At 37.3% G+C, this 13,207-nt stretch overlaps 1 protein-coding gene across 6 annotated transcripts in view; it reads left to right on the top strand.

Moving 5' to 3' along the window:
• Positions 1-13,207, top strand: part of elmo1 (engulfment and cell motility 1 (ced-12 homolog, C. elegans)) — a 101,789-nt gene that overhangs the window by 37,600 nt on the left and 50,982 nt on the right. For 4 of the 6 annotated variants that reach the window (XM_032581865.1, XM_032581867.1, XM_032581864.1 and 1 more), the window contains exons 2-6: positions 4,902-5,058; positions 12,080-12,120; positions 12,252-12,324; positions 12,433-12,483; positions 12,581-12,750. In XM_032581865.1, the coding sequence (XP_032437756.1) occupies positions 4,981-5,058; positions 12,080-12,120; positions 12,252-12,324; positions 12,433-12,483; positions 12,581-12,750 (413 nt within the window). In that variant the 5' untranslated portion in view covers positions 4,902-4,980. Of the gene's footprint in view, positions 1-4,901; positions 5,059-12,079; positions 12,121-12,251; positions 12,325-12,432; positions 12,484-12,580; positions 12,751-13,207 lie in introns of those variants that run through there. The other 2 variants (XM_032581866.1, XM_032581869.1) reach the window with 1 other exon arrangement.

Below are 13,207 nucleotides of genomic sequence, written 5' to 3'. Positions count from 1 at the left end.
TACACACAAAGCATAACCTCAGTGTTTTTATTGGAGCCAGCCTTCAGGCTGCATTGCAGTACTCTTGTCAGGAGGAGAGCCTCTTATTTTGGAGAGAACAGACTAACAAACCTCCCCTCATCAGTTGCATGCAAATGATCAATTTCGATAAGATCCGAGGAGACCCACCGGTATTTAAACGACAGTTAAAAACGTCTGCTGTTAAATGGAACAAAGATAAAGAAAAAAAACCCCATAATGCTGCACATCCATATATTTCTTGTTTTACTGTGATGTACATTGCTTTCTGGTTTGAACTGAAAAGTACAAATAGAAGTCATGTTTATTTCTGTGCCGCAGACAGCGGGGTCGTTCTCGACAGTTTATGCATCTGCCCACAATGCATTGCAGAGAAGAAGAAAAAAACTAGAGCGCTGCAGGTGAAAATATTTTTCTCTGATAAAGAAACAATGACCTTGCATCTTTTGATAATGTCTTATTTTCAGTCATTGCTGTTGATCAGTAAATAGCTGCAGGACATCATGTATTTCTCCATAAATTGATTACATTTTTTTTCATCTTCAAAAATTTCATTAAAAAATAGCTATATAAAAGGGTTCCAGTTTTAGTTTTGCATTTGTACTGACGGTCGTCATCCAAATGAGAACTACTGAGTGCACAGACAAAGTTTCCGTCCATTAGAGGGACTTGGTGAGAACTTGACTTTTTGTGGTTGCATAGAGGACAAGATGTACTCGGTGATGTTGTGGTAGGCAAAATACTCTTAGAAATCTGGGATCTCTGTTGTTTTTTTCTGTAGCAGCTAAAATACACAGTATATAATCCTCACAGAATTGAATAAAGTTGCTTGGTTCTATATTTTTTATAAGTAGAAAAAAAGAACCGTTACTACTAGTGACTATTACATGAATAATAATCACATTTGTAACGTGTGCGTGTTGTTATTTTAAGCTTGATAAACTGACTTAAACAAAAAAGAATACAGGCCAACTTAATTTTTTGTTTGTAGTTAAGATCTTATTGCACAAAACATAATATCTATTTGTCATTCTGGTCAGGATAACAAGCTGATTTAGTTTGTATATTGTTCAATCTGCTCAAGTGACTAGTTTATAGTCAGCTGCTTAGCAGATAATCGGAATTACCTTCACAGAGATGAATATTGCTACTTTTGTCTGCATGCAATGACTGCTTGTGTATCTGACAACTAGCAACAAATTCGGAGGCCATTTTATTAGGTAATTTAATGGAATTGTGTTTTTACACAAATTGTGAATCATATCGCTGCAACTCTATGCATTTACTTATCTAAATGTGATGAGCATGATATACTGAAGTTCAAATCGAGTACTAAAATGGGAATGAAAGAGGATTTAAGTGACTTTAAATTGGTGTGTTTATTGATGAGAGATGGGCTGGTATGAGAAGCCTAACTTTCTAAAATCTTGCTGTATCTTTTTAATAGTAACCAGTCTATGCCGGCTTGTACAGTGTTGACAAATAGTAAGAAACTATGTAGTGTATAAGTGACTCTTGTCATAGATAACCACTAACGTATAGAAATGCTATTCTGCTGTGATTACCATGTGAAAATCTTCAATTCATTAATTTTTACATTACCTATCTTTGCAAGGTAGCTCCAGCTACATTAATATATTGAAGGAGACGCCACATGCAAAACTCCTGCAGATCTCTAGGGCTGGATTTTTTTTGTTTTTCTTTAATTGCTTGTTGGGTAGTAAAAAACTATTTTGTGTTCCTTGTTAAGTTTTAACGGGATAAAGAAACCAAAACTGGTTCATTCTTACAATGTAGCAATGCCGTGTTTCCTCTAATGCTGGCTTAGAATGTGAAACGTTGCTGCAAAATCAGTTTACAACCCATCATTTAGTCTAGATGAATCCAGAAGCTATAGTTCTTCAACTATAGCTTTATTAACCTTTTTTTTTTCTATGAGGTTTCCTTTGCTTTTCATTTGTTTTGATAGAAATCAAAACATTCACTCTTCGATGTGGCATGTAGTTGTGCTGACGCAAAATGTGTTGTATTCTATACCTAATGTTTCATTCATACAATACAGTAGACACTGCTTGGCCAGGGAGGCGCAGAAAAGTGTTTCTCTAGAAATTTCCAACTTGTCCAGGCGCTGTTAAGAGATACAATAACAATACCATTTGGTTACTTTGATTCATCTTCTCAAATGCCTTACAATCCCGAATACAGATTCCTAGCAGTCGATTCATTTCAGTGCAGCCCGTAGAGGTGACCCAAGCATCAGACCATCAGACCAACTCTGCTGCTGGTCTGCTGGCCTGTCATGGCTTAAGTCTCGACAGGCTGTGATGGGGGTTAGGTTTCAGTCAGTGTCTTTACTCTTTCCTGACACAGACTGTCTGCATGTTGATGACTAACATGTTTCCGTCTGCCGAAGATGAGTTAGCAAATCACACGAGTGAATATATACAGTAACACAGGATGTACAGTGCTGTGAAAAGTGTCTATTCTTTCTCTTCTGTTTTAGCTTTTTTGTAACTTATTTGTGTTTTTTTTTTTTTCTTCTCCTTTCTTTTGGGACAGGATTAAAAAAAGCACAAGCAAACATAAAAATCAGATTACGTCCTCATTTGTTACTGGTCAAAAAAGCTATCTAAATCAACCTTACCCTATGTTATAAAGTAGCCACAACAAAAATGTAACATCTGTTTATGCTAATGAAGTTGCACTTTTACGTCGTCGTGAAGGAATTTTGGTCCACTCTTCAGAATTGATTTATTTCAGCCACATTATCTTAAGCTGGAATTTTGACATGGCCAATCCAAGACTTGTAGTCTCAGCCAATATTTTTCAGTATTTAGCTGTTTGTTTTCATCATGCTGCAGTCAGCGCCTTGGTATTTACCATTAAACATTATTTATGTCAGCACAAGTTCATAGTGGAAAATAAAAAGGGAATCTTTCCAATCTCCCATACGCTGAGTGTCTCCGGAAGTATTTAACATATATTACAGAACCAGTCTGCTGTTGAATTAGTTTAACTCTTTCATATCTCTGTGGTGAGCCTTGAGCAGCAGATGTGACTTGCGTATGTCACCCGTTTTAGAAAGAAAATCACACCGAAAGCTCAAGCTATTGATGTAGCAGCTGCCATGACAACGGCCTCTTGAATTAAGGTTATGTGGATTATTATGGGGTGACTCACACACAAGGCTAGGGAACTATTATTATGTATACTCTCTTTGAATTATTGTATATTTACACAGAGCTGTGTGTTTTGTTTTGTTGAATTGTGACTTTGGGTGCAGAGGTTTTCTCTGTTTTGTGTGTGATGAATGGACATATTCCCCCACTCATTCTGTGCATAACCATGCATCCATGATTTGTACATCAACATTCAAAATGTTCTGCTCAATGACGCTCTCCCAGGAATTTGTCCCAGACACTTTTTATGCATTATGGATTAAGATTTTTTTTTAAAAAGTAAACCAAGTTCTTCATCAGAAACTTGGGTGTTCCGAGCTTTCCAGTCAGGGATAAATAATAAATAATTGATGGTATATGCTGTATGAAACTTCCACTTTTCCACTTTATAGCTGTGAGCAGTAGTAGGTTTCATTAGATCTCCCCCTGCATACACACACGCCCGCACGCACACACACCCCCCCACACACACACCCACACACACCCACCCACACACACACACACACACACACACACAAAGCCCCACTTGTGTGCTTCAGAGTGGCTGTGATTTGGCTGGGTTTTTTTTCTTTTCTTTTTTTCTCGCCACTGGTCCTCTAACTGGCTTATCTTGGAAATCCACTGGGTTTTTCAGGTCAGTCTGGTTGCTGGCGCCTCCCTCACATATCGTGCTTCTTTATGCCCTCTCAAGAGTCCTAATTCAGGTTTTAGGAACCCTGGATTATGAGTTCAGCGTTGTGGTGTGTGCATTTATTACCTTCAGGAGCAGAGAGGCTTTTAGCTGGCTTTGAGTTTGAATCCAGTGAGCGCATCATTGTTTTTAAGTAAACGTGCAGATTTGGAGTACGTTCACACTTTGACTTGTTAAACACCTAGGTCATTTTTTATGTACTGTAACTAATTTGTGGTAAACACAGTAGTTGTCAAATTTCAGTTTGCAGGGTTTTCTTTATTTTCTTTTGTTCAGGAAATCCTTTTTATGCAAAGCCTTTGATCGCACTCTCCATACACTTTCACATATCAAAGAAAAATTACTGTCATCTTCAGATTGTCATAATGGGCAATGAGATTGAAACACATTTGTTTATTTGAATCTGTTTAAAATGTTATTTTTCAGAGTAGATGGACTGATAATACAGCATTCAGGCTCAAAATATAGACATTCACGCACAAATTTAGATCTCTACTAATATTTAAATAAATGTCCGTTAGTGAGTTGCCATAGACTAAACACTTTGCATCTATTACCGAGCTTCCTGCATGAATCTAGTTCAGTTTTGTCACCCATTCTTATCATCAGGTGGATTTAATTTAAATTGTCTGGTTTCCTAGCACAGAACTTTTACACTTGATTCATACATTTCTAATAGGTTTGATGTCGGTGTCGATCCAAAGGTTTATTGATGGCTACTGTTCTGTCCATTTCAAACCCAGTTTAGATTTTCCTTTTTTTTAACCAAATTGTGTCCAACTTTCATGTTTTTTTGTTTCCTGTTAATATCAGGTTAATTTTGAAGAAGTTTCTCTCAATCTTCATTATGTGACCAACTGTCTGAACCTGTAATACTGACAACAAAACATCCCCACAGTAAGACACTGCCAGCAAGACGTCTGCAATTTCTCACTGCTCAAAGAAAAGTCTTTGAACTGTGTCTTATATAGCCACATACCTCTGGACCAACGTGCTGCTCTTTCTGTTTGCAGATTTGGATGAACCATCTCTAGAATTGTTTGACAGTGGTGTGAGGCAGCGAGACGCGCGCCAAACACTCTCCCGGCAGCCATGCCGCCGCCGGCAGACATCGTCAAGGTGGCCATCGAGTGGCCTGGGGCCTTCCCTAAGCTCATGGAGATAGACCAGGTGGGTGTCTTATAAAGCACTGTTATTCTTTATCTGTTACATCTACACATCACTAGAGTTAAACAGCTGATGATTTGTTAACACTGCATACAGAATACATATTTAGTGTGAACACACTGGTGCACAATAATCAGATTTTGTGTAAATAACAAAGACGCTCGGGGGCAACAGGGAGGTGGGATCCGGGCTTAAAGCAGCTTTTCCATTTTTCTCAATAATGAGTCTAATTGGCCCAAAGGTAGGGCTCTTAATTAAAGATGTCTAATGGAAAAACACAGCTACACAAGCGCAGCTTCAAAGTTGTTACACTGACTGCGACAATCAAGCTTTCTTTATTAACCAAAGTCTTTTAAATCCGTTTTAATCCTTAAGTAGTTCTTCGAAGTTCTTGCACCAGTTTATTTGATAGTTGACTTGTGATTAAAAATATATATATTTTGGATCCCATATGAAGAGTTGTTTTCATACTCACTGTAAGCCCACACATACACCCAGCCAGCAAGACGGGTGTATGGTCTCACATGACTGAAACGGGAAGATTTCGAATAAAGGTTTCATCACTCTCAAACTATTTTTTCAAAGATTTGTTTGTTGTAGCCTCATGCAGTCCCTGTTTGATCAATGTAAATGTTTAGAGTTTTGATTTAGAAATTCAGACTTCTGAAAAGATTTTACTATAATGTAAATTTGATGCTCTACACCACATTCTTCCCATAGCATCAACAGATATTCACACTCAACAGCAGCTTGTAAATGGGTTACATCTATATAGCAAATACAAAAATAATATTGATTGCTCATTTAGTGGGATTTTAAAAAACAAGTTTGGTTCTCTTTTGTTTGTGGAAATTTCTCCCTCTAACACCCACTCAGACACAGATGAGCGCATTATGGACATGTTGTAAGGTTCATATTATTGGCTGAGGACTCATTTTGATTTCGTGACTGGTGGAGGCTCAACTTTTGAGCTACAGTAACAGAATGAGCCTGTTGTGATGTTTTGTGATCCAACAAATCAAAAAGAGTGCCTCCTCTTAGGAAAAACAATTCATCTTTATGGTTAGTTTTGAGAGAATCTCTCAGTTATGCAATATTGCGCACTTCCTCTAATAGGCTCTTGTTGCTATTTAGAAGATCCATCAGACATCGACTGCTATGAGATTCTCAGTGTGATAATTATGAGTGAAAATAAATAGCATAATCAGTTTAAAAGAGCATTTGCTTTTATAATAGTGATGGAAAGTGCTCTTATAGTTTCCATACTTTACCTGTCAGAGCTTTTATTGACCAGAAATATTTTCCAAACTGCCATGTTGGTCTTTTGGTAAATAAGAAAAAGGCTCATCTGTGCGCGGGCAGCAACATGTGGAGGGAGAGTAACGTTCCCTTACTTTGTGCTCCACACAGAAAACACATTCACGTCCTCTGACAGCTTGTTAAAACGACTTCAAACAATGAAAACAGAAAGTTTCGTAAATGTCTGTATAGCTCTATCAATAAGTGGCCTACATCTACTGGGAAATCTAACAACACATATTTCAAATCTCACCATATTAAATCTACTTCACAAAGCACTAAGTTTCTCCTACATTTCTGCATTGTACTCGGCCTTCATGCTTTAGGTTCAGTGGTAACTATGAGGCAAATCTGACTGCTTGGTTTTATCTCCACTTAGTTGTATTTTTATCTAATTTATGAACATTTTATCACATATCTGATCATAAAATGACTTTATATGTTACATCATTTTAATTACTTAAATGAAATGTCAATTTGTGGTTTTGATTTGCTGCTGCAGTGGGAGCTGGACAAAATTTAGAAGAAAGAAAGAAAAACAAAGTGGCCTCTAACTTGAAAGTATGTAGTTAAACAAGAACTTGTGTTTAATTTCTCATCATTAGATTCATTGAAAAGCTCATAACTGAACTGCTTTTAACAATTTGCTTAAGCGCACTGACTGCTAATTTAAGATGAATGTTAACCTTTTTTAAATTCTCATTATGGCCTGCTCTGAATGTCAACCTATGGTCGGTGTCTGACAAACGGTGACTAACTCAGTAATAAAATAATTAGCCCAAATAATGACTACCTCGCATAAAGAAGACATGTTTGCTGTTTAATTCCACATACAGTGTGTAATGTGGCCTTTTTCTCTGTGCCTGTGTGTTTGTGGGTGTGTGCGCGGGCGTGCGCATGTGTGTGAGACTCACAGATGGGTTAATTACTGTACAAGCTATGAGTCATTGAGGCAACTGGAGCTACAAATGCCCTTCTCATTGGATAATCCAATGAATGAAGCATTGAACTATGGAGTACTTGTGCTTCTGGTTTTGCTATGAGTCGTTTGGAAAAAATACAGAGTGTAGATTGAGGGATGTGCTGAGATGTTTTATGAACTACTTATTTATCTTAATGTAAATTGGCTTTAGTATAGTCTTGGATCTTAATCTTGAATCCACCTGCCTCCATCGCTCGTTCCTCCGCTTTTCTCCAACTCTCTTATCTGTCATATCTCTCTTGTTCCACCTATTTCTTTTCTCCTCCTTGTCGCTCTTTGCCTCTCCCTCTCATTCATCCCCCCGCTCACTCCTCCTCCCTCCTTTGTGTTGTGACTGTGAAACTTGCGCTCTTCCTCTTCTTCTCTTGTCCTCCACCACCAGCCCTCCCCTCCCTTTCCTGCCTCTCCTCCTCCTCCTTCTCCTCTTGGATCTCCTCGGTACAATAGGCCCCGCAGTAGCATATGGCTGTCTGAGTCATGCGATGAGGAGTGGGCTTCTGCTGCTGCTTGAGTTGTCTGAACCCAGCAAAAGATTGTTCATTTATAAGCGGGGGTGTGCGTGAATGCAAATGTGTATGTCTGCTTTTGTTTTGTTGTTGTTCTGTTAATTGTTGATGTGGGTACAGCCCCTTCTTATGCGATTTCATTATGTAGAAGTGTTTGTATGGGAGCCGTTTTAGTGCTGATGCTGATGTGTTTGCAGTCATTTGGGTTCGTATCCGGCTTCTGTCGGTTTTTGTGTTGTCTAATTATCTGGTTGAGGTTTGCAAGTTCACCCTTAACGAGTACTAGTTAAACATTCATGGGTTGAAACTTAATTAATTCATGTTCATAGATCACCACCTAAAATTCAGAACTTCCACTCAACTTCTGATACTTGACCTTTGTCTCTATATAGGAATATAATCTCTAAAATGATGTTATAAGACAGCATGTAGGCTTTGTCTGCTTAATTTTGCACTCATTCACGTTATTTTTCTGCCTAATTGGAATACTCCATTGTATTTGTTTTTAATTTCTCTGACATAAGGGAAGATAGAAAAATAACAATTCCGTCTCTTTTTTATTACACAAACAGGAACAAAGAGGCACCAACAATGCAGATTTTATTACGACACTGTTGAATTCAAAGCATTTATGAAATGTAGAAAAACATAAAGTTGGCCAGAAAATGGGTTTATATCAGGTTTCCTTTGAAAAACTGGAGGTTCGTTGCCCTGTCCTGCAGCATGCCGAAGTGCCCTTGAGAAAGACAATGTTCCCTGAGCTGCCTGCAAAGTCTTTTTTGGATATAAAAGTGAGAATAATTAAAGATTTGCATATAAAGTGTAATAATATGCACACACATCCAACAGGACGTGTCTGTATTACAAACTCCTTGTAAGACATTTGGCAAAATCCAGCGAAACAACAAAAAAAAGAAAGAAAAAAAACAAGTTTATTGTCAGTTATCATTGCAAAGGCTTCTCTCATGCTGCTTTGTATTCTGAGACAAGGACAGTCATCCCAACAAATGGACTAGTCATTTCATATAGAAATACAGTATCTTTAATGTCTGACTCAAAACATTTGCATTTGCTCAAAAATGCTGATAAAAGTGCAAAGCAGTGTAGTGTTCAAAAAAGGGTTTTGTTGGGAAAATGTTTTTCAACCCAAGGATGGGAAGTAGCTCTCTGCCCCTGCTGTTATTAAGAACTTGATAAAAACAATATTTGTAACCTATAAGAAAATGTGGACTGCAAGGAATAGGCTACTGATGGCCCAGTGAATAGTTTTGTTTTGAGGTTTACATGCACAAAAAATGCTACAACTATTGATCTCATTTACAGGCTGCCCAGCAAATGTCATAGGATTAAACAGATTTACTTTGCTGGAATGTTTGGGCTGCAGAGCACCGTTTACCTTTAAAAATAGCAATAGTTGACTTATTTGACCCAATACATATTTAAATTTTTTTTATCCTGCTTTCTCAGTTCTTAGTGCACTGTACTCCTGGGCGTACATCACAAAGCATAACCCTGCTGCATTGTGACAATTATAGGACAACAAAGTAGTGCAGCCAAAATACTAAACTGTACATCTATGCATAACGACACAGAGTCTGCAGTGATCCAAATCGCCTAATTCAATTATACCCTGCTCAGTATGCGACTTTATTTACTTTATGTTTGTCAAAAAATGCTGTTTAGATTTAGAGGAATCTGAATGACTTGAATTATTTCAAAGTGGAACAAAATAGATTTGGCAAATTCTAATAAACAAAGAAATGAAAAGACTAATCCTTCATGCAAGGTATGCCCTTATCACGATCCAGGAATCTTTCAGGATCAGGAAATATATCTGACTTGACACATTCAGGTGAAACCAAATATTTCTGTCCACTGGCGGAAACGATGCATAACTTTTTTTTTTGTATTGAATCCTCCTAAACATTTTTTGTTTTAGGTGAGGTAAGATCACCAAAATAGTTTGCTAAATACCTGGATACTGAGATTTTTTGCAATAACTTTTTTCAAACCCACAAGTTTACATTCACTACAATTAATATGTCTTTTCTAAAATGTTTTTTAAAGACTAGAATTTATGACTTCATGATATCTGACATACTCAAACACATTATTTCTAATTGTGACATAAAAAAAAACGTGATATCAGAGAGAAAAATCTGAACCTCATATAAAAATATAAATATGTCGGTGCCAAATGAACAAAATGGAAAGAGCTGAGGAAAATAACCGAAGCTGGTTCGAGAGTGCCACTATTCACAATGTATTTAAACATAGTTTAAAAGGCAACTATTAGTATTCCAAAAGCAACAAAAGAATCTAGAGTAGGTTGCAAATGCATTCAGTGACAAAAACCATCATTACATTGTGGAGGAAAAAGGGCGAAGCTTACAAATGTGAGAACACCGTCTTAATTATGAAACCTGGGAGTGACGACATCGTGTTATAGTGGTGCTTTGCTGCAGAAGGGACTTGTGCACTTAAAAAGAAATCGATAGTATCATGAGGAAATGCAATGTTGAAATATTGCAGCAACATATCAGGACATTAACCAGTCAGTTTTTTGGTTGTCATGCAGCTCTGAAGTCAATCCCAGAGAACAAACCTGACTTATTTACATCAGTTATATATGACAAAAAAAGTGCTTTATTTAGTCAATTTGCATATTTTTCTTCTTTTTTTAAAAATGATTTTGTAAGTATTGTTCATGACCAGTGTTGTACTTCTATTGAGCCACTGTATCATCTCTAAACTTTGATTAGCGGATGAGTCATTGGGCACCAAACAAATTAACACTAAGTGAAAAGTCTTCACATTTTGTTTTCAATAGAAAAATAGGTGTTATTTAAAAGAAACTAAATTGTTTATGAGCAGACTGAGCTCCCACATCCACATTGTAAACGCCTTCTAACAGCTTCATTGGGTTTGAAAAGTAACATCAGAAGCTCTGAGTCTCTCTTGAACGCCTTCGAAAACATCCAATAAAGTGTTACTGTTATGAAAAGTTGTTGTCTCTCACCGCCTCGAAAGATTCGGTTTCTGAATCTGCTTTGGGTTTTGTTAGTTTGTGGCATTTCAAAATGGCTGAAGAATGCTTGTTTGTTTGTTTTCCATCTGGAAAAGGAAAATTGGAAAAATATTTGTGTTTACGGATGTTTACCCATCATATTGTATAAATGTTGTGTCTCTCTGCCTCTCCATTTGTGTCTGCTTCTTTTTTTTCCGTTCTTTGTTCCAAGTGTCTTTTGTGCTGTCCCTTTTTATTCCTCTTCCCTCTGGTTTCCATTCCAGCCGAAGTTTTTATTCTGGTATCCTTCATTTATTGTCTTTCCTCTGTTTACCTCCTTTCTTTAATTTTTCTTTCTTTAGTTTTTCTCTTTAGTCCATTTATTTTGTCCTACTTACTTTGTCTTCCTATAGTTTGATATTTCTTTGTGACATTTGCACCTCCCTGCTTTTTTTTTCTTTCCTTCCAAAACCTTTCCTGAGTCCTTTATTCTGTCATTACTTCTTTATGTTCTTCTTTGCACATATTCTTCCTTGTGTTTTTCCTTCTCAGCTCTGTTTTATGCAGACACCATATTTTAAAGTCTTTCCACTGTAGTTGAGTGTGGAATCTCTCCATAACAAATTTAGAAACCGTGGGTTCGGTAACAAGCCGGCTGCCGTGTACAAATCAATACAAGTAAGGTTTACGTGGGACTTGATGAGAATTTATGAATGTAGCTTAGGCTATCGTCAATTCTGCATTTTGATTCTGTACTTTAAAACTATCTGAAACTAAATTTTAAAGCTTAATCTTTTCTGTTCCCTCTTATTCTGCCCACATATGTTCCCTAATCTAAATCAAGACACGTTTCACTTTCGATTGTTTTTTTTGTTTGTTCTTTTTACTAACGTTTTTTGAGGAATTGAGAATTTGTGGTGTGTTTCATTGTACTGCTAAGACGAACAAAAAGTTTTAAAATGCAATTAAGAATGTGCTCCTCAAAGCTTCTAGAGGCAGAATCCCTCTGCTGTGGCCTCAGAAGGTCTTTTAGCACAGCACGAAATGAAAGAAACGGAGCAATAGACTACACATGGTTGGCAAACTCAGAACAGCAGTAAGACAAATAAACAAGATGAACAGTCTCTCATTGTTCCAGCCCTGCTGTTTGAAATAATTGCAGCCCACTCTGGATTGAGTGGAACGTCAGTCTGGACTGTGAACCTAATGTAGCTTTGTCTTTATCCACAGAAAAAGCCTCTTTCAGCCATTATAAAGGAAGTGTGTGAGGGGTAAGTGTGCTGCATGCATTGGAAAGTGTTTATTCTTCATTATACATTTTTGAAATGCTGTTAGGTTCAAGATTTTCTTCACCTTTTAATATCAGCTAAAGTGTTCATGATTTTATTTTCTTTGTTTTCAGATGGTCTTTGGGGAGCCATGAAACCTATGCTCTGCAGATTGCTGATGCAACAAATTTCTACATCACAGAAAAGGTTTGGTTTTCAGATTCTTTTTTTTTTTCACTATAGCCTCCATCTGGGACGAAAGAGAAGCTATGAGCGCATGCTAATTTGTGCTTGCGTGTTGGAAATCTTCCACAGAATCGCAATGACATCAAAAATGGCTCCATCCTGCGTCTAACCACTTCTCCCGTAAGTCTTAACTTCTCTAAACAACATTTAATAATAATAAAAAAGAAAACTAAACAACATTCTAATTCACTATGAAATTTTGTCTTTTCTCCTCTAGTACCAGACGGCCCTCCAGCTTCATGAACGGATCCAGTCATCCAGCATGGATGCAAAGCTGGAGTCACTGAAAGACCTGGCCAACGCTTCCAGGGACATCACCTTCGCGCAGGAGTTCATCAACCTGGACGGCATCTCGCTGCTCACTCAGATGGTGGAAAGTGGCACTGAGTAAGTTAAACTGTTTGCTCGCCTTACACAGTGTTTTCCTTTCTCTTAAGATAATTTTTCTCTCCTCTCATTTTCCCAAATGTGTTTTCATCTGAATTCGGAAAGAAACCATTGACATTTATTTACATTTCAAAAGTAAATACGCTCCAAGATTTTAAGGATGCCAACTCAAATTTAACCTCTGAACAGTTTTTGCATTTCTTGTTTTCATTTATTTATTTAAAACCGTGACACAGTGGTCCTCATTTATCAAGCACGCATGCAGATGAAAAACGAATTTTCTGTAGTCATTTCAGTGAACTGGACTTGTAAATATATATTTTAGAGAGAACTACAGCAGAAGAAATGCAGACTGATTAAACTGGTGGTTTGCATTACCAATTCATAAGCTACACAAGTTGTCAGTGCAGTCGTCTACAGGTGTGTCCTCATGAAGTTAACATGGAACTAAATTTAA

This window comes from Xiphophorus hellerii, chromosome 13 (genome assembly GCF_003331165.1).
Source record: "Xiphophorus hellerii strain 12219 chromosome 13, Xiphophorus_hellerii-4.1, whole genome shotgun sequence".
In the NCBI taxonomy this organism is placed as follows: Eukaryota; Metazoa; Chordata; class Actinopteri; order Cyprinodontiformes; family Poeciliidae; genus Xiphophorus; species Xiphophorus hellerii.
Note: the sequence above shows the minus strand (reverse complement) of the source record. Positions and strands in the feature narration are given on the sequence as shown.